Below are 19,032 nucleotides of genomic sequence, written 5' to 3'. Positions count from 1 at the left end.
ATATGGGACGGAGGGGGTATATTTTTCCCTAACACATAATTACATATGTTAGACGAGTATCTTAGTTTGATGAGCAATTTTGATTGTTACCCTGTACAATATCGGATTGAGATTCCCTGCTGTAAAAAAGCAGGCTGTTTTGCCGCTGTTTTGCATCTCAGCCGTTGATTATCGATCATGCAATTTAAATTAACTGATGTGTCAAATCACTTCAAATCATTTTAACCGCACGATCTAAATCGGACGGTCCTGTGCTGTTACAGCGTCCTGCTGTAACAGCAGGAAATCCCAATCCGTACAATATCTAAGTAGCTAAACCAATTCTCCTTAATCTAATCGTGCACAGACCGTACAGGACTGTTATTTTGAGGGAGAGAGTATTCTTTGAGAAAGAGAAATGATATTTGTACAATCATTTTATGACAACTTTTATACAACTTTGATGTACTTATTCTCTCTCTTGTCACAAAAGTTGTCATCAAATGGTTGTCAAAATATCATTACTCTTTGAGAAATGATATTTTGACAACCACTTTTTGACAACTTTTGGACAACTTTCTCTCTTATACTCACATGAATGATGTTGTTATCCTCTCTCTTGCTATTTCTCTCTCCATTGTTCCTCTCTCTTGCTATTTCTCTCTCCATTGTTTTTGACCAATAAGAAGTGAGAAAAACAAGGTTTTCAACAAAGTTGTCATCAAATTGATGTCAAAATATCATTAGTCGTATTCTTTTATTATTCGTGCAAACACCTAAACCAATTATTAATTAAAAATAAAATAAATTGCTTTGAATTAGACTAGAAGACACCACACCATTACACTTATGATCAGCAACTAATCATCATTCTTCTGGTTCCCAAAAACTAACAAAGTAAATAAACAGAGGAATGAACCAACCAACAGAGTAGGATCTTCGCAATTAACAGAATCAATCAAGGCTTTAATAAGCCATCTAAAATCGATCCCAAAAGCTCATGAGATCCACCGTTTAAATAACAAACCCAAAATACATAATATAATATAAATCTATTTCTTGAATTGATTGAAATTAGTTGTTGAATTTTTTGCGGAGAAGCTTAGCACGTAAATCAGCGGCATCAGTATCCTTAATATTCTCAGGCTTATAGTAACCAGTGACGGGATCTGGAACCCATGAAACCTTATAAGTCGAAGAACCATCTTCCCCTGATTTTGTGGGTCCCATCTTGTTGCCAACAGACACCACTCCTCCCCTTGCCGCAGCGTAACCACGTCTGTTTAATTATTTTAAAAAACCATATGTTAAAATCTCAGATATAATCATAACAAAACAAATTAATACTAATAATAATATCACAAATAACAATTAGAAACGTTACGGTACCTTGTGAGAGGGTTGGAGAATCCTTCAAGGACAATAGCAGAGAAAGCCTTAGCGTTAGCGAAAGAACGAGCCATACTAATAGTGTAAGATGTATTAAATGAACTATGGAAAGCTTATTTCTTTGATATGAAAAATACGAGTTATAGAGAAAATAAGCTTTCCACAGTTTAAACTATCGTTATGAACTGTGTGCCACCTTAAGCCCGAAAGAATGAATGAAAGAGTTTTAAAATTGAATTGTTTGTGAGAGGAATAGGTGAGTGGAGGACTATATATAATGTGGAGAAAAGAGAGGGCAAAGAGGACGCGTCACGCATGATTACGGAGATAATTTAGGTGCGTGATTAATTAATTCAGAATATTAGCCGCGTCAATAACCAAATCATTAATCTTGTAACCTTTGTTTTGTTGCCACCTGTCTGTAATACCGTAGCTCCATGTGTTTTCTGTTTACCAATCATGACATAAAGAATCTGTTTTTTTTTTTTTTAATTTCTTAAATTAAATATTTACTTAGTCTATCAATAATTCAAATTCACCGAATCTGATTTTAGGTATAATTATTAAATCTATACTAATTTATTTATTGAATAATCTTTGAAATATTCTGGAATTTTGCTTTTAATGTTTCTTTCGTAAGAAGAAAGAGTGAGTATTTTCATGAAAAGAAGTTTCCAAATATATAAAGTGAAAGGAAGGGCGGCGATAAAGACAAACGAAGGAACGGTGGAAAAGTATATGTGAAATGAGAATCATGATCATGTAATTGTAAAGGTGGGACCTGAGAGCATGCGGCGGCTTTGTGGGAGGGAGACCAGGTCGTGAATCACAAGTCATGGTGGAGTCAATTAATTGCGGTGGATGAAATGAATAACAATTAACAAGTGAGTGAGCTGAATCTGGACTTGCTTTTTGACTTGGCTCTCTCTAGTCTAGATACTTCCACGAAACTTGTTCATCATTGTTACAACTATAGTACTTCCTCCGGTCCTATTTACAAGAAACAATTTACTTTTTAAATATATTAAATAATTTATGTATTTGATTTAGGTTCTTGACTAGATACATACATTATTCGATGTATCTAAAAAGTCAACTTAAATAGGACCGGAGGGAGTACCAAACTTGAATTATATGTGGACAACTATAATTGGTCTATTACTAGGTATTGCTAGACATTGGAAGGAGAACCTTCCTAACTCATTTCATTCCATTCGATACAAGTGGATGGCCACCACCAGCAGAGGAAAATATCTTTGGAAAATTGTTTGGTGCATGTAGTTTGGTTAGCTATGGATACTACTCCCTCCGTCCCATAATACATGGCACAGTTGACCCTATTACGTATACCAATGCATAATTTTGAGTTTAAATATCTTGAATAATATATTAGAAAAAATTATAAAAATTTGATATTTTGAAAATACTCATCGAGATGAATCTAACGACGTCTTATATGATATTATTTATCTTTGTATATTAGTAGAAAAATATGGTCAAACAAAGTTAGGTTGCACATTTTTAAATGGGTCATCTATTGCGGGACGGAGGAAGTATTATCTTTGATTTATTTTAATAAACCGTGTGATAATAACCGCTTAAAAACATTACATGGTAGAAAATTCTCAATACAATTTTGGTTTTAATACTTTCAATCGTTTAAGAAATTGAAAAACATCTCTCTTACCTCTCTCTAGATCTCCACTGTCACCCTCCTCCCTTTCAATCCAACATATATCTGTCGCGATGTAGATTCAATCGTTGGTGGCGCGATGATTGGCCTGGGCCGTCCGCATCACTTGGCCACCAGTTTCTCTCAGCGGTTGTTTTCTTCATCGCTGGTGTTCATGGTGGTGTTAGTTTGCTGCGTTTTTTGTGGTGGTTTGTGATGGTTTTCGGAGGGGTTTTGTGGTGGTGGTGCTACTAGTTTTTTGTGGTGGTTCTCAATGTAGTTCATGGTGGTTCGTGGTGGGTTTTTATGGGCGGTTTTCTGTTGATCCAATTTTAGGGGTTTCATACCAAAATGGGGACGAAGGCAAAGAAAGTTCCGAATGAGAAGAGTTTGAAGAGGGTCAATGCTATCAATAAGAAACCATCTGAGCACTTGTTGTTTTGCTTCTGTTATAGGCCTTTGGTGTTAATTTATTTTAGTTAGCTTTGGTTTATTTTTTTCTGGTGTACTGCTATGTACTGTCTGCGCCTGTTCTTTAGTTTGGGAGCTAGTGTTTGAAGACATGGTATGGTTTGTTGGATTTTAGTGTACTGCAAATGCTATTTTGGTTTCTGCTATATTTTTACTTGTATATTTTAGCTTCAACACTAGTTGGGAGGTGGGCTGTTTGGTTTGGTTTTTTGCGGTTTCTGGAGTTTTTTAGTTTGTATTCGGTGTTCCGCCTTTGTACGGCGCCGGTTTGTTTGTCCCTTATCGTTTTATCCGCGAGTGGTACGGTTTTAGTATAACTCGACGTGAATAAATTTTGGTGATTCAAAAAAAAAATCGGTGAGTTTTGTTTGTGGTGATGATGTTGAGGAGCTCGTATGTTGCTTTTTGGTTGTGTTGGTTTGTGGTGCTTTGTGGTGCTTTTCATGGTGGTGCTGATATTGGGTCTTTTGTGGTGGTGCCCGTGGTGGTTTTTGGTAGTGATGCCTGTGGTGGTTTTTGGTAGTGATGCCTATGGTGGCTGGTGTTGGTTTTTGGTGGTGATGCTCGTGGTGTCTGGTGCTTGTTTTTGGTGAGGATTAATGGTGGTTTTTGTGGTGGTTAATGGTAGTTTTGGTGGAGGTGGTGGTGCTTGTGGTGGCTAGTGGTGGTTATGCTTTTTGTGGGTTTTCTTCTATGAGTTTGATGTGGCTTGTTTAAGGTGTGGTTACATGAGTTTTTGGTAGGTTTGATGGTTATTTTGAAGAGGTTTCGTACAAGATTTGTTTCTGCTATTGCGCAGACGTTTAGACTTTGATTTTTTGAGATGACTTATTGGTTTGGTGTCTAGTTTTTATCGGTTTCGAGGGCCTCAATGGTGGGTGTTTTTGGTTTGTTTATAGAAATTTATATTTGATACATGGGTGTTTGTTTGGATGTTCCGCATATATACGGAACACTTTTCCTTTTTATGTTGCTTTTTAAGACTCCTTGCCTAGCATTCCTTGTGCATGCTAGGATTCTATGTGTTTTTAATAAATTTCATTTTAACTTCTTAAAAAAAATCGTTTAAGAAATTGGTCCTTTCATTTTAAAATCATAGAATGGTGCCTTAAATTTTTGTACTTCAAAAATAGTGAATTTTTTTATGAGTTTTCTTATAACTAGACTATAACCCGTGCGATGCACGGGTATATATTTTTTTGAATGGTTTTTTAGAGTTTCATGTATAGTTATCAAATTGACTATATTATTAGAAACATTTAATGGAATACAATAGTGTTTTAAAAAAACTAAAGCTATTCATTAATTGACTGTATGATGTATATACTCCATAAAAAAAATAAAGAATAAAAATGAAATCAAACATTCCTTCAAAAAAAAATGAAACCAGACATATATATATATTCCCTAATTTGAAATGAGACATATATATTGCTTATAGAAATGTTATAAGTGGCTATATTAAAATAATGATTAATAACGTAGACAATTTGTCAAAAAGTTCAGTCATACATTAAGGTTAGTGGACGTGGTTTAGTGGTAAGTTATGATGTTGATAATAATAACCATGTGGGTAGATATTAATAAGTGGTTAGTGAGTTACGGATAATGTGATAGTGGGATATTGGATATCAATTAATGGAAACAAAATTAAATCAAAAAAATTGTTAGTGGCTTAGTGGTCAAAATGTTGAGGAGAAGCTATTGGTCTTGGGTTCGATTCTCAGAAGAGGTTTTTTTCATAAAGATTTTTTAAGCTAATAAAAAAAGGCGGGATTAGGGTTACTCAGGGCTACTTGCAGACTGTCTAACATTTATATATATAAAGATTTTTTTTATGGTTGATCACTCTAGATCATTAAATCGTATATCTTTTTTTTTTGGTCTACTAGCCTAGTGACTAAAGCTCACATATTTAAATATGGAGAAGTGGGGGTGTCCGGGGTTCGAACCCCTCTGCCCCTGCATAAATTATGCAATGTCCCTGCCGATTGAGCTAAGCTCGCGGGGACATTAAATCGTATATCTAATAGAGGGATCAAACTACGTTATTTTAAAATGGAGGAACTAATTTTGTGAATAAAAGAAAATAAGTGGAAAAAAACTATAATTAGCCCTTAATTTTACTATACGCAAATTATTCTTGACATCCCTCGAGATTTGTTAATACATCACCACACTCTCGTCTATTTTTAAAAAATTCGTACTCGCATATATTATAAGGGGTGTAACGGTTCGGTTTGAATTGGTTTTCAGTCAAAAAAATGTCTGAACCGATGAAACCTTCATTGGTTTGGATTGGTTTGGTTTTCACTGTTTTTCAAAAAAGAAACCGAACCAAATTAATCGGTTTGGTTCGGTTTGTATTGGTTCGGTTGATCGGTTTATTTAAAAATACAATAAAAAAAATTCATATTCTCACAAAATATTTCATAGAACTTTGTATAATTGTATTTCATATTTTGTTATTTCATGTTCTCTATTTTTCAAACAACTTTTTATAACTAAGCTTACTCAATATTTCATACAATTGAAGCAAGACAGATCAAAATTAAAATTTGTCAAAAAAAAATCAAAATTAAAATCAGTTTAGAATTTACTAGTGTTAATCTCTAATATTTTTAAATCTCTAAAACTTATAAAATTATTTCTGAACCCAATAATTTGCAATTAAAAAACCCCTGCAAATAATATACCTTCGAAAAACTTATTCGCAAGTATTAATTCTTCCATTGGCTTCCAACCGTTTGGACTTTGAAACATAACATTATATTGATAGATCCGAACAAGAAGATGCTTTGTAAATAAGTTTAGAATTGATTGGTGTTAATCTGTAAAACTTATAAAGAGATCAAAATACACAATGACATCAATTTTATTGAGTAGTATATATATTTTATAGTTTTATTTCAATTTTTATCAATACACATCAGTGACATCACACTCGATCAAAATTTTACGCAAATCGCAAATGCTTTCCTTTTTTAATGACTTTTCTAATCTTCACTAAAATGACATATAACATAACGTGTATAAATCAATGACATAGAAAATGAACGTGGAAAACAATGAAATGTAATGAGTATAAATCAATGACATAAACATGATAAAACTAACCAAGAGATAACGATCTCAGCGGTGACCGGTGGCGATGAACAATGGGTTTGGTGTGGTTGACGGTTAGGGTTTCTTTTTTTAGTAGAAATGAAAGAGTCTGACTGATGAGATGAAATGAAGATGAGAGAAAGTGAATGGATTAAAAAGTATTTTATGTTTAATTTTGAACCTAACCAAAAGTTTGTATGAGGTAGGATCTTATTAGTAAAATAAGGAGTGTGGTTATCATCGGATTGGTTCATCGGTTTCACGGATCTCGAAATGAAAAACCATGAATCAAACCAAATTAGATTGGTTTCGATTGGTTCGGATCAGTTTCAAACCGAACCAAACAAGGTCGGATATTTTTTCAGGTTTGGTTCGGTTCGGACTTTCGGTTTCGTTGGTTTTGTCCGAACCACTTACACCCCTACAAATATATGTACTTAAAATTCACAACGAGCAAAGTATAAATGCTTTATCGATTTTTTTTATATAAAATAAACTAATATTTTATAAAAAAATACTACATTAATATTGGTATGTTATAAACTAATATTTTTTTCTCTCTAAAAACAAAAGAAAATACCCACGAGTTTTTCAAATTTTTATCGTATCAACTTTTTTTTTAAACAGCAAAATTTATTAATAAGCAAGTTCTTGCACAAGACGACCATAGACCGCATCGACTTTATATACCAATTACAAATTAATGGGACATAAAGACCAAATCTTGCCGATACAAACACATAAAATCTAAGATGGAGTTAACTAGCGTAGAGGGCATTTTTTGACTTTTAAGATGGTTGTGAGCAATTGCTAGGTGTCTAAAGATCAATTTTGTAAAATTGTACTTGGATCTCACATTGAATTGGGCTTAATACTATTAGACGCACATGATAAGATTTCCTAAAGCCCAAAAGCTTACAAACAAACAAAAAAACACGTGCGGCAAAGGGTTAGCTTCTCCGGCTGGCTCATAGGGTTTACCTTACCCCCGTCGTGAAGAACCTCACTCTCTCTTTCATCTTCGAAATCTCAACACAAACATGGCTGAAGTTAACCCTAATCCCGAACCCCCTCAAAACATGACCATCTACATCAACAACCTCAACGAAAAAATCAAAATCGACGGTTCGTTCTTTTTTCCATAATATCAATTTTTCATTAGCTACATTTATATACTATTTTATATCTATTCTAATTTTGATGCAGAGTTGAAGAAATCTTTGCACGCTGTTTTCAGTCAATTTGGGAAGATACTTGAGGTTTTAGCTTTCAAGACTCTGAAACATAAGGGTCAAGCTTGGGTGATTTTTGAGGATGTTACTTCTGCTTCTAATGCTCTTAGGCAAATGCAAGGTTTCCCCTTCTATGATAAGCCCATGGTACTATCATATGCTCTTCAATTTTTAAATTGTCTTTTACTTTGTATTTTTAATTTGATTTTAGTTTTTTCAGTTAGAATTTTTTGGGTGTAATTTTATTCTAATTTATGATAATTCTAGTTATTATTAAACATGAAATGAAAATATATAACAATCTTCAACATGACATAGGTTTCTCTAGCTGAATTTTGTTTGGAGATTTAGAATAGTTAACATGCCATTGGATTTGAGAAAACAAAAAGGAATGTTTCGGTGTAAATGTGTAATGCTTATTTAGTGTCCAGTCGTGTCTCCTCTATAGATATTATGTTGGTCTTGCTAAATGAAAATGCAGAAGGAAGAAGAGAACTGTTTAAACATGTCAATTGATATTGTCTTGTGATGATTGACACTGTGGCTATAGTGACTATTGTGTTCTATGCTATTTATGGAATAAATTATCTTTATTAGATGTGAGAAACTATTTATCAGATCACTAGAGAAACTATTAGATATGCTATTTATCAGATCACTAGAGGTGGAGGATGACCTAGAAAAATTATAAGAGAAACTATAAAGAAAGATTTAGAGATTAATGAGTTGGACCAAAATATGTTTTATGATATAACATTATGACGTAATTTGATCCATGTAGCCAACCCCATCTAGTGGGATAAAGTTTGGTTGTTGTTGTTGTTGTTGTTATTGTAGACATGCTTCAAGTCCCTCCCCTTCCCTCATTGAACAGAATAGGGAGATATTTTTCTTGGAAGGATAGTGGATTTTAGACATAGTATAGGACACTAGGAAATAGCAAAACTGATGCCAAGGACTGACTCAGTTCTAGTGGTCATATTTATCCCCAAGTGTTCAAGTGGTCGTTTTGAGCTAGTTAACTAAGTGTTTTGTTTTTGAGGCCTTGAAATTTATGTAACTTAATGTAAGAATAGCCAAGAGATTAGCTTCCTTCGCTATAATTTTGTTGAATTAGCTTTTTAAATTTTTTGACTTCGATCAAGTATCGCAAAAGCATAGCATGAGACTGACCATTGATCCATAGGCTGATCTTCCGATGGACGGAGATATCATGACCACCTAAATATATTCTTCTTCTTACTGTGAAGGAAGTGTTCAAACATGTGAAATGTTGCATAAAATTGCTCTTGTCTTGTGATGACCGGCAAAAGTGACTTTCGTGTTTGAGCTAAGTTAACTATATCCGTGGAATAAATTCTCTTTGTTAGATAAACTCCAAATCCTTCCCCTACACTCAATGAACAAAATAGGAAGATATTTTTCTTGGAATGATAATGGATTTTAGACAGAAATAGTCTAGAACACTAGAAAAATAGTAAAACTGATGCCAAGGACTGGCCGAGTACGACTTGTCATATTTATCCCCAATGTCAAGGATCCATCAAGTTCAATTTTGATCAACTAAATACAGATTAACTAAATACAGACTTGTACGTGGTTTACTGTTTTTGTGCTAAGTTGACTGTGTCTGATGTTTAGGGGCCTTCACTATAAATGTAATTTAAGGGTATGTTAGGATGGAGGGTTTAGGAGGGGTGAGCTTACTTTTTTAAAAAATAAATAAATTACGGATACGATAAAATGTTTTGTTAAATCAATTAAGTGCGATTGAATTATTATATGACCATTTATCATGACTTTTTTTCTTTTTCTTAAAACATCTAATAAAGACTTAACCCTCTAAAGCCCTCCTAAACAGACCCTTAACATCAAATAAGAGTATGGTTTAGAGGGATAAGTCTATAATATATCTTGATGTACATTTGGGATTTTTAAAAAATTGATAAAATGACACTGATAGTCAATCATAATCATCTAATATTTCAATCACATTTTTAATTGATTTTCGAAGCATTTTAAAACTTCTTTAATTTAGAAATGAAAAATATGTCTTCCCCTCCCTTTCCCTCCAAAACCCAATTCCCAAACATAGCCTACGGGTATCCCGTAAGAATGGCCATGAGATTAGCTTCCTTCACTATAATTTTGTTGAATTAGCCTTTTTGTCTTTGATTGGGTAATCCATAAGCATAGCCACAAGATTGACCATTAATACATAGGCGGATCTTCTCATGGACACGGAGATAACATGTTCACCCCAATATATTCCTTTTTTAGTAGATATACATATTGTAACATATAACATGTTTTGCACAAATATTCAAAAAAATTGTTGTGTTGTTGTGGCAGACTAATGTTTTGCAACCCAGAGTTTCAGGAATTGATTCTAATGTCCTCCCCAAAGTCGTGATTCAAAGATTTATATCTCTGACAATGACATTGTAGTCACAGTCTGCTTTTGTTGTGAACAACTACTAATAGGTTTAATTGAGCTAGCTTTGTCACAAGTTTGTGGATGAAATTATATTTTACATTTATTTCGCACACAAATAAAATTATGTGATGTATGGTCTATCTTAATGGATGGTGTGGTATGGTGAGATTTGCAGTTAGTTCTATCTGAGTGTTTTGAAGCTATGAAAATTGCTTTCTATCACTGCGTGCTCCGATAATAATTGCTTGATTTGTGCCGTTGGAGCTTTATTTTAATTGGTCATATGCATGGCTTTCTTGCTAGCCCATGATATGTGTTATTTTTCGTGCTGGCTAGACCTGTTTGATATTTTTCAAATCTCCAGCAACATGAATTTTTTCTCTGATATCTATCCATTTTCCCCCATGCTAAAATAGATTTGTTTGGTCTACAGCTAAGTCAGTTAAAAGTAGAATTTATCACGAGATATTAATTTTATTACAATTAGACAAGTATCTAAGTACTTAGGGAACCTTCCCTTAGCTAGCAATCAAGGGGGAAGAACCAAACCACTTAATTACACCACCAAACATTCCATACTACTTGATGTGGGACTTGGGCACCCCATAACAAATCTCTAATCTATTGTAGCACTACATCAATTTATACAGCCTTTCCGCTCTGCTCCTCTGTCGGTAGCTCTTTACAAGCAACCGACGACCAGTTGTGATACCAATTAATAAGTATCTAAGCACTTGCAAAACCATCCCTTAAAAGCTATCTATCAAAGGGGAAGAACAAGGTCACTTAAGTACACCACCGAGCATCCCATACTACTCAATGTGGGACCACCCCATAATGCCCAAATCTCTATCATAATCCCTCATATTGTGATATAGACAACTTAACTTTTTGTTTTGTCTGTTTGGACCCATCGGATGTGCAATAGTTTGTTAGTTTATATCATTTCCATAAAACTATTCTCAGGCAAGAAATTGAATTCAATTTTGCAATCTATGCAGAGAATACAGTATGCCAGGACTAAATCTGATGTCATAGCAAAAGCAGACGGTACTTTTGTTCCTCGGGAAAAACGAAAGAGGCACGATGACAAAGGTATAACTCTCTGAGCTCTCTCTATTTTTTTTTTTTTAAGGATCCTGCACTGTTAAGTTTAAGCTCATATTGGAAATAAACAAACTTAACTAAGCACGTTTTCTCTTCAAAATGAGGGCCCAACTCACTGAGTGCCCAATAATGGCAACAAAAGGCCAATATATTTCTTAGTTTTTTTTTTTTTTGTTGATGTTGTCGGGGGTTTTTGTTTGGTTTGGTTGCCAAAGGGCTTTTGGGGTCATGATTTCTGTAAGTGATAATACATTAACAATGAAGAAGGAAAATATCCAATAAATGATATTTTTTATGCTTTCCTTCATCAGCAAAGAACAGACTTACGCAATACTTTTGACTTTTAGTGTCCAGTACGGATGCAACTCTTTTAATGAATATCGGTAATATGTACTGTATAAATAAATATACATAGTCAAATTACATATCCAATTACATTTTTCAGCGGGCAAAAAAAGGAAGGACCAAAACGACGCTAATTTAGCTGGAACTGGCCTAAATCCTGCTTATGCTGGTGGTTACGGTGCTACTCCGGCTGTAAGTTTCTCTGCTGTTGTAGTTTATTTTAGACAATGGTCATATTATAGGCATCTTAATGTGCCAGTACTTTGTCTCATTGAATCTAGCATCTTCATAATTTTAACCGTTTTATGGTATTTTTTCTCGAACTGGTATGTTTTCTGATAAAAGCTGGAATCAAAATAATGAAGATGCGATGACACTCTATCTGTTTCAAAGCAAATTATTCTATAATACACAGAAGCACGGACAATTTTTATTCTGCATTTGTTACACACTTTTTCTAATAATGCAGTTATCCCAGATACCTTATCCGGGCGGTGCAAAGTCCTTGCTACCTGAGGCTCCTGCACCACCAAATAATATTCTCTTTATTCAGAATCTTCCCAACGAGACCACTCCCATGATGCTTCAAATGCTGTTTCTTCAATATCCTGGATTCAAGGAAGTTAGAATGGTTGAAGCTAAGCCAGGAATTGCCTTTGTGGAATATGGAGATGAGATGCAATCCACAGTGGCTATGCAGGCGCTGCAAGGTTTCAAGATAGCCCCACAAAACCCTATGTTGATAACTTATGCAAAGAAATAGACAGTGATTTCTCCAACTAATGTTGCAAGAAAGGCAGGAATCATATATCTTCGCATAGAGTTGTTAATCCATCTAATGCAATAGTTTATCTTCTTAATGGCTGTTTACCCGCAGCAGCCTTGGTTCTTGTATGATTGTAGTTAGTGCACTAACTTTAACATTCTTATAAAAATCTGTATTTGGAAAATTGTTATCTTTTTTTATCATGGTAAATTACTATTTGGTTCGAGTTTATCTATGACAGATTTATTTTACATTTTCTGGATCTGTCATTTGTCATGCATTTTTCTTGTTTGGGGGAGATTTCCCCAGATACATGATCTCTTTTTTGCTCAAGTATACAACTTTTTAAGTTATCTTGTGAATTGCTATCCTCTTGTAATTTTTTTGTTACATTGGCAAAAAAAATGGAATAAAAATCAGATTTTTGAAGGTTTGGCATTAACTTAAGGTTTGGATTGGAGCAAATGAATTGGGAGATTTATCAATTCCCAAATTTAATGGACAAGCAAGAAACTGTTCCTTTCTCAGTGGCAATGGCGTAGTAAAAAAAACACATCCAGTGCTGCAGATCTTTAGCTGTTTTGGGGAGCATTTCATAAGCCTTTGAATAATGAATGTGTCACCAAATAAAGCTTTTGCTTCATAGATGCACACGCCAATATTTATTATGCAAGTCCTTAGATTTGATAATGACCTCATCAAGAATCTACCTCAATTTCTTGTACAGCAAGGTAAAAAACGTATGACAAAGAAAAAAGAGCATGGCCATCATCTTCAAGTGATAACAACTCCAAGCGACACTAATAAAACAAAATGATTTGTATCCACCCTCAAAACCATCCAACACCTTGAGAGAGAGAGAGAGAGAGAGAGAGAGAGAGAGAGAGAGAGAGAGAGAGAGAGAGAGAGAGAGAGAGAGAGAGAGAGAGAGAGAGAGAGGAGAGAGAGAGGAGAGAGAGAGGTATGGTGATAAGCGGATGATATAAAGAGAGAGTAGGTGTCCAAATATAAATATTACTTCAAAAAAAAAAGTACTCTTCCTACATGGTATTTTAACATGGTCGTGAAGTGTTTACCAAATCAAAATGTTGGAGTTTCGGAAAAATAGTGGTGTTAGGGATAATGTTGGTTCGACGTTTGGTGTTTGGGGTGAGAGAGTTACCGAATTGAGTGATAAAAGGGTTGAATACAACATAACATTGACGTGTATTTTTTTGAGTAAACATTGACGTGTATTAACATACTAAGTTTGTCATTATAACATGGTTACATTTCAAACATGTACACTAAAAGTGATTGTTAACCTATGAACAAATCCTCACAAATAGCCTATCTAATATCTAAACCAATATTGCACGACATAGGTTCTTGCATGTTGTGGAGTGTGGACAAGCTAGACCTCACCATCCGCTATGAACAGAGGAGATGGTCACCAATATTATTCATTATTGCAGGAGGATCGTACATGCATTAAAATGCATGATGAAACTCAAAACAATTTAAATGGTTGAGTAGCACGTTTGTCTTAAATTTATATGTCCTCCAAAACCAATGTTTATGTTTCATTTCATTGTTTACTTTTTTTTCTGTCGGCTATTATTAGTGTCTTTGAAATTCTTGTAATCTACCATACTCTATATCTGTTCAACCACCAAAAACTTTGAGGTAAAAGGTAATGGAGCCTTCGAACTTTTCCCTCTAATAGGTGCACATATGCCATACTAAAAAACTTGCACTCAACACGCAAAATCAACGTGCACTCATACAAATCAGCAATTCCACGCAATTGAAAAGGGATCAAACACCGTACATTATTAGAGCTAGCCCGTAAGCACGTGGGACCCAAATATTCTCGATCCAAACGGACATAGACATTAAGATGGCTTGTGATTATTTCCTTGTTACAGTGTAAGTGAACCTCAAATCAACAAAGAGTTTGTAATTGTTGCCTTAAAGCAGACAAATATATATGATTCGTTTTGGGTTCCTTAGAGACATTGCAACTTTGATTTTTTGTGTGCATGTATTGTAGTACTTGCATGATGAGGTATGGTATGCCGTATGGTGTGGCAGAGTGTTCCTTTTTTTGAGACCGAAACATTAACTACACACATTTTTCCTTAAATAATTTCATTCTACCTCATATCTCTACAAAATTGCATTGATATATAGAGCACATTTTTCCCAGCTCAAGTTAAACTTCCACTTCAACTTTCATCAAACTCGAGGTGTAATGGTTTATATAGGCTGAGAACTCCTTGTTGGAGAAGCAGGACACGTGCAACTCTGTTGTGTCTAGAATGCTTATGCCACCAAATCATTTGCATGTGTTCTGTTTCTCCAAGATGGGTTTCTCTCCTTGTCTCTCAGTTGCTGTCACTTTTAATTACTCCTCGGTCTCATCTCATACATAATGACTGTCGCATATTATATGATGTTTTAACAAACAAAAAAAAACTAATTTGTTACAATTTTACTTTTATTTCAATTTTCATACCTCTCCTTTTTTGGTACAATGTGATGTCTCTTGACATGAATGGTGATATGTCTTGATTACTCGATGTTTGTGAAAGAACACTTTGTATTTAGACATTTTAAAATTTTCAACGCTTCATTTTATCTCCATCTCCCATTTCACATCATACATATCAGTATATTACATCTTATCTCATTTCTAGATTGATTGTTTGGGTGTTTAAAAATAAATTTCGTTTGTGAAAATGACACGAGGACTTTAATTGCAAGTCAATTATGCTTTTACATGTAAGTGGCATTACTATACATTAAATTTATAGATTTATGAATGATATGAGAAAGTATGGGTATTTATAGGAGCTTAATACAAATAATATATTAGGTCAAATACTACTTCTGGCCCTTTTAGTTTGATAGAATTCATAAGTTAGTCTTTTAAGTTTCGAAAGTTTCAATTAAGTCATTTTAGTTTGACAAATTTCCCAAGTTAGTCCTTTAAGTTTCAAAGTTTTAAATAGGTAATTTTAATTGATAAACTATTTCACCGTTACCCCTGCTGTCAGTCTCCGTTTAACTGATGCTGATGTAGCCGTTAAATTGTTGACTTTGATCAAAATGTTGCCTTTTATAAGCTCGAGGTTGTCAAAACGCTACGTTTAATGGTCACAAATGATCATTTATAGTGCTAGAAAGACAGCTATGTACAACAACAAATGTCTTTCTGGCCATATTAAACGATATTTATAGTGCTAGAATGATCATTTGTGACCATTAAACGTAACGTTTTGACACCCTGGAGCTTATAAAAGACATCGTTTTGATCAAAGTCAACAACTTTATGACTACATCAACATGAGTTAATTATTAACTGACAGCATGGGTAACGGTGAAATAATTTATCAACTAAAAGGACCTATTTGAAACTTAAAGGACTAACTTGAGAATTCTGTCAAATTAAAAGGATCTATTTGAAACTTTTGAAACTTACTTGAGAATTTTATCAAACGGATCAAACGTGGTATTTGGCCTAATATATAATAACCTTGATGAAGTAACCAACAACATATCTTAGGGTTTATCAAAATGGACTCTGATTCTATATGCAAAGGGAAGTGGTAAGTCCCTAGCTAGTGGGAACCAACATAGTATTTACAAAGTTACAACAAGTAATCTTTGCTATCACAGCAAAGATGATCTTTGCTATCACAAGGAAATTTTAACAGGTGACCCATGTCTGAGTGACTTAAAAATAGTATATATGATTTGTGATATACGGTAATTGCATATACAAATACAAGCATATTCTACAACAATGGATTATGTTTAAGACAACATTGCATTTGTGAGATTATGTATATGACATAATTGTGGATATTGTATGGTATTCTATTCTTTTGTTAGAAGTTTTACTTGCTTAACACACCAAGCATGACTAAAAATATCTTTAAATTGCTTTATCAAATTCTATGTTATTGTGATTTATACCTCACTATTTTTGGGACGATGTTTCCAGTTATCAATTGATGTCAAGAACCGGATCATGGCATGAGTCTTAGTTTCTAGAAGTCATTTTCAATAGTTATAATAGTTACAAGAAACATAATTGATTGGTCAAAATACATATCTCCTAAAGTTTATAAATTTATAAATTTTGTTGTTATTGTTGATTTGGAACTGCACGTGATACACGTATTCTTTCATGTGCATGATTGAAATATCTAAAGGTAAGCATATCTAATTTTTATAATAAAATTAATATATTTTTTAAAATAATTTTTTCATATACAAAAACATAAATTGTTTTAGTTCTTTTTTGAAAAGTACTATCTCGTTGTTGTTGGATGTCAAAATATGCATGAGTATCTATCAATATACAAAGGTGAAATTTATCACATTCCAAATTTTAAAGCTAAAGCCATCAAACAACTAAAGATGATGTATGTCATGTGATATGAGACCAATTCTAGTAATTAATCAGACAACTAAAGATGATGGTTGTTATAACAGCACAACATTTCATGACTTTATTCGAATATGTGATATTGAAGATGAGTAATCTAACAAACATGGCCATATTCTTGGATATGATTGATCACAAATAAGAAATAAATATTAACGAAGATACGTGTTGATAAAATCCAAGAAGAGTGCAAGAAAGAGGGTATATGAACAAAGTTTTTTTTCCCTTGATAAAACAGGTATATTAACAAAGTTCGAAATTGAATAGCTACCGACTTGATTGAAAATACAAAGAATTTATGTTTCCAATCATGAATTATTTGCTAAAATCTTTGTATATTATTACGAGTCCTAATGTCTATTTCATGGTTCCAAAAGTTATTTTTGGTATTTAACTTCTATAGGAGTCCTAATGTGTTTGGTAAATTCTTGATATTTTTAGGAGTTTTTTTTTATAAATTTATTTATTTTAAAGATTTAAAATTGAAATAACGCAAAATGATAGAGAAAAATTGGTTTTTTTTTTGAAGGAGAGAAAAATTGGTTGTTAAATTTTCTTTTAGAGGAAAAATTGGTAGTTAATGTTAATTGTATTTTATTCTCGAGAATAAAATTTGTTAACCCAAATACGGAAATAATTTTTTTTTTATGAATGGTATATTCTAACCCAAATACGGAAATATTTGCGTGTTGTGTTAGAGACTCTCGCGGGCAATTTATTCGGACTCAAACGAAATGGCAGCGGGCAAATATGACAGTTTTGGAGGGGGAGGCAATAGCCTTACTCGAGGCCCTTCACTTTGCTGATGCAAACAGATGGGACCGGGTTGTCTTTGAGTCCGACTCATCTACTCTAGTGCATGCTTTATCGTCTCAAGGTCATGGTGATTCAGAATTCTATGTTATTGTTTCTAGTATTATTTATCAGTTAGCTTTACATTCCAACTTCGAGGTGAAGTTTATTAGGAGACAAGCGAACATGGTTGCTCATACTTTAGCTAGGGCGGCCTGTTCTTGGGCTAGTCACCGTATTTTTGATTCTTATCCTTCTTGTATTGAACATTGGTTGATTAATGATAATAGTTAATTTTGCTTCGGTCAAAAAAAAAATCTCACATTTTAATTTTTTTTGTGTGGTAGCTTTGAAACAAAAACACTTTTACCTTTTTTTTTTACTTTGAAGACTAAAAAAGTTAGGTCACACACTCGGACAAGTTATTCTTTTTAGTGAGTTCGACATATTGTGTTAGCACTTAACATATTAGAGATTTTAAAGTCATTCAGTCTCCATAGAATAATTTCAAATTGCTTGTGTGGAGGCACAAACAAAAGGTCGAAGACACGTGAGAGCTTGTCAAGAAATCTGAGAGCATACCAATATATGTGTCGAATGCTTTTAGTTTGTGACAGTTATTTACAATTACTTTCTTACTTAGTATATGAGTTGTTATGTATAGGAAATAAGAGTCACAGACCATTCACAAAAACCTTACAATACTCAAACTATCCATGTTACAGCGAGAAACGAGATTATCGAAGAAAATGTATGATTTTGTGTACCTTTTTCTTTAATCATTCAATCAAGTTACTTTTTCTTTAAAGTTGTTTGCTTTTACTATTAAGTTTATTTCTTGAGAGATGCTATTAACAACGAATAATATCATCCCGAATCTGTCCCGAATAAACAGCAAGTGTTGGATCTTGTGATTAGTGGACAACAAGGGATTAGTGGAAGTAAACATGGAGGTGTGCTACAACAATTATGTGCGGTCGTTAATTTTTTTTGGATATTTTCTCGCGTTAAGTAGCGTCAGTCTAATTTCTTTTACTTTTAAAATTATTTCGACCCAGTCGAAATAAACGTTATCTTTATCATTTTTATATTCAAACTTTTATGAGAAATAATTGCACAAATATGTCATAGGATTTACATGATTGTTTATCATAAACACATGTAAACAACCTTCCACTTTATTTTGGTTCAATAAAAAATAACTAAATTGTAGTTTTGAAATATACCAATACAAAGTTATTAACGAGATTAATTATGAATTCAAAAGTGAAGAACACCGCCATGAATGTTCTGATGAGTACT

General features: G+C 33.6%; 2 protein-coding genes across 3 annotated transcripts; one reads left to right on the top strand and one right to left on the bottom strand.

Moving 5' to 3' along the window:
- Nucleotides 1–826: 826 nt before the first annotated feature.
- Nucleotides 827–1,613, bottom strand: LOC146911043 (indole-3-acetic acid-induced protein ARG2-like). Its single transcript, XM_085723731.1, has 2 exons — nucleotides 1,369–1,613; nucleotides 827–1,258 (listed from the first exon to the last, which is right to left on the bottom strand). The coding sequence occupies exons 1-2, from the start codon at nucleotides 1,440–1,442 to the stop codon at nucleotides 1,054–1,056; spliced, it is 279 nt and encodes a 92-aa protein (XP_085579857.1). The 5' UTR covers nucleotides 1,443–1,613; the 3' UTR covers nucleotides 827–1,053.
- A 5,982-nt stretch (nucleotides 1,614–7,595) lies between these two features.
- On the top strand, nucleotides 7,596–12,756 carry U1A (spliceosomal protein U1A). 2 transcript variants are annotated; one of them, XM_085723730.1, is made up of 5 exons: nucleotides 7,596–7,741; nucleotides 7,823–7,995; nucleotides 11,287–11,380; nucleotides 11,838–11,929; nucleotides 12,216–12,756. In XM_085723730.1, the coding sequence occupies exons 1-5, from the start codon at nucleotides 7,657–7,659 to the stop codon at nucleotides 12,498–12,500; spliced, it is 729 nt and encodes a 242-aa protein (XP_085579856.1). In that variant the 5' UTR covers nucleotides 7,596–7,656; the 3' UTR covers nucleotides 12,501–12,756. The 2 variants fall into 2 exon arrangements, with proteins under 2 accessions (XP_085579856.1, XP_085579855.1); XM_085723729.1 differs by having other exon boundaries at nucleotides 12,207–12,756.
- Nucleotides 12,757–19,032: the final 6,276 nt, after the last annotated feature.

Source organism: Medicago sativa, chromosome 7, assembly GCF_051527215.1.
Source record: "Medicago sativa cultivar Bolivia chromosome 7, Bolivia_mono, whole genome shotgun sequence".
NCBI classification, from domain to species: Eukaryota; Viridiplantae; Streptophyta; class Magnoliopsida; order Fabales; family Fabaceae; genus Medicago; species Medicago sativa.
This window is presented reverse-complemented; position numbering and strand designations above follow the sequence as displayed.

What these genes read in the sequence shown, in the direction of transcription:
- U1A (XM_085723729.1), top strand. Translation starts at nt 7,657, where the DNA reads ATGGCTGAAGTTAACCCTAATCCCGAACCCCCTCAAAACATGACCATC. An exon ending in AAAGAGGCACGATGACAAAG is followed by an intron (nt 11,381 to 11,837) that starts GTATAACTCTCT and finishes TACATTTTTCAG; the next exon opens with CGGGCAAAAAAAGGAAGGAC. An exon ending in GTTACGGTGCTACTCCGGCT is followed by an intron (nt 11,930 to 12,206) that starts GTAAGTTTCTCT and finishes CTAATAATGCAG; the next exon opens with TTATCCCAGATACCTTATCC.
- LOC146911043 (XM_085723731.1), bottom strand. Translation starts at nt 1,442, where the DNA reads ATGGCTCGTTCTTTCGCTAACGCTAAGGCTTTCTCTGCTATTGTCCTT. An exon ending in TTCTCCAACCCTCTCACAAG is followed by an intron (nt 1,259 to 1,368) that starts GTACCGTAACGT and finishes ATAATTAAACAG; the next exon opens with ACGTGGTTACGCTGCGGCAA.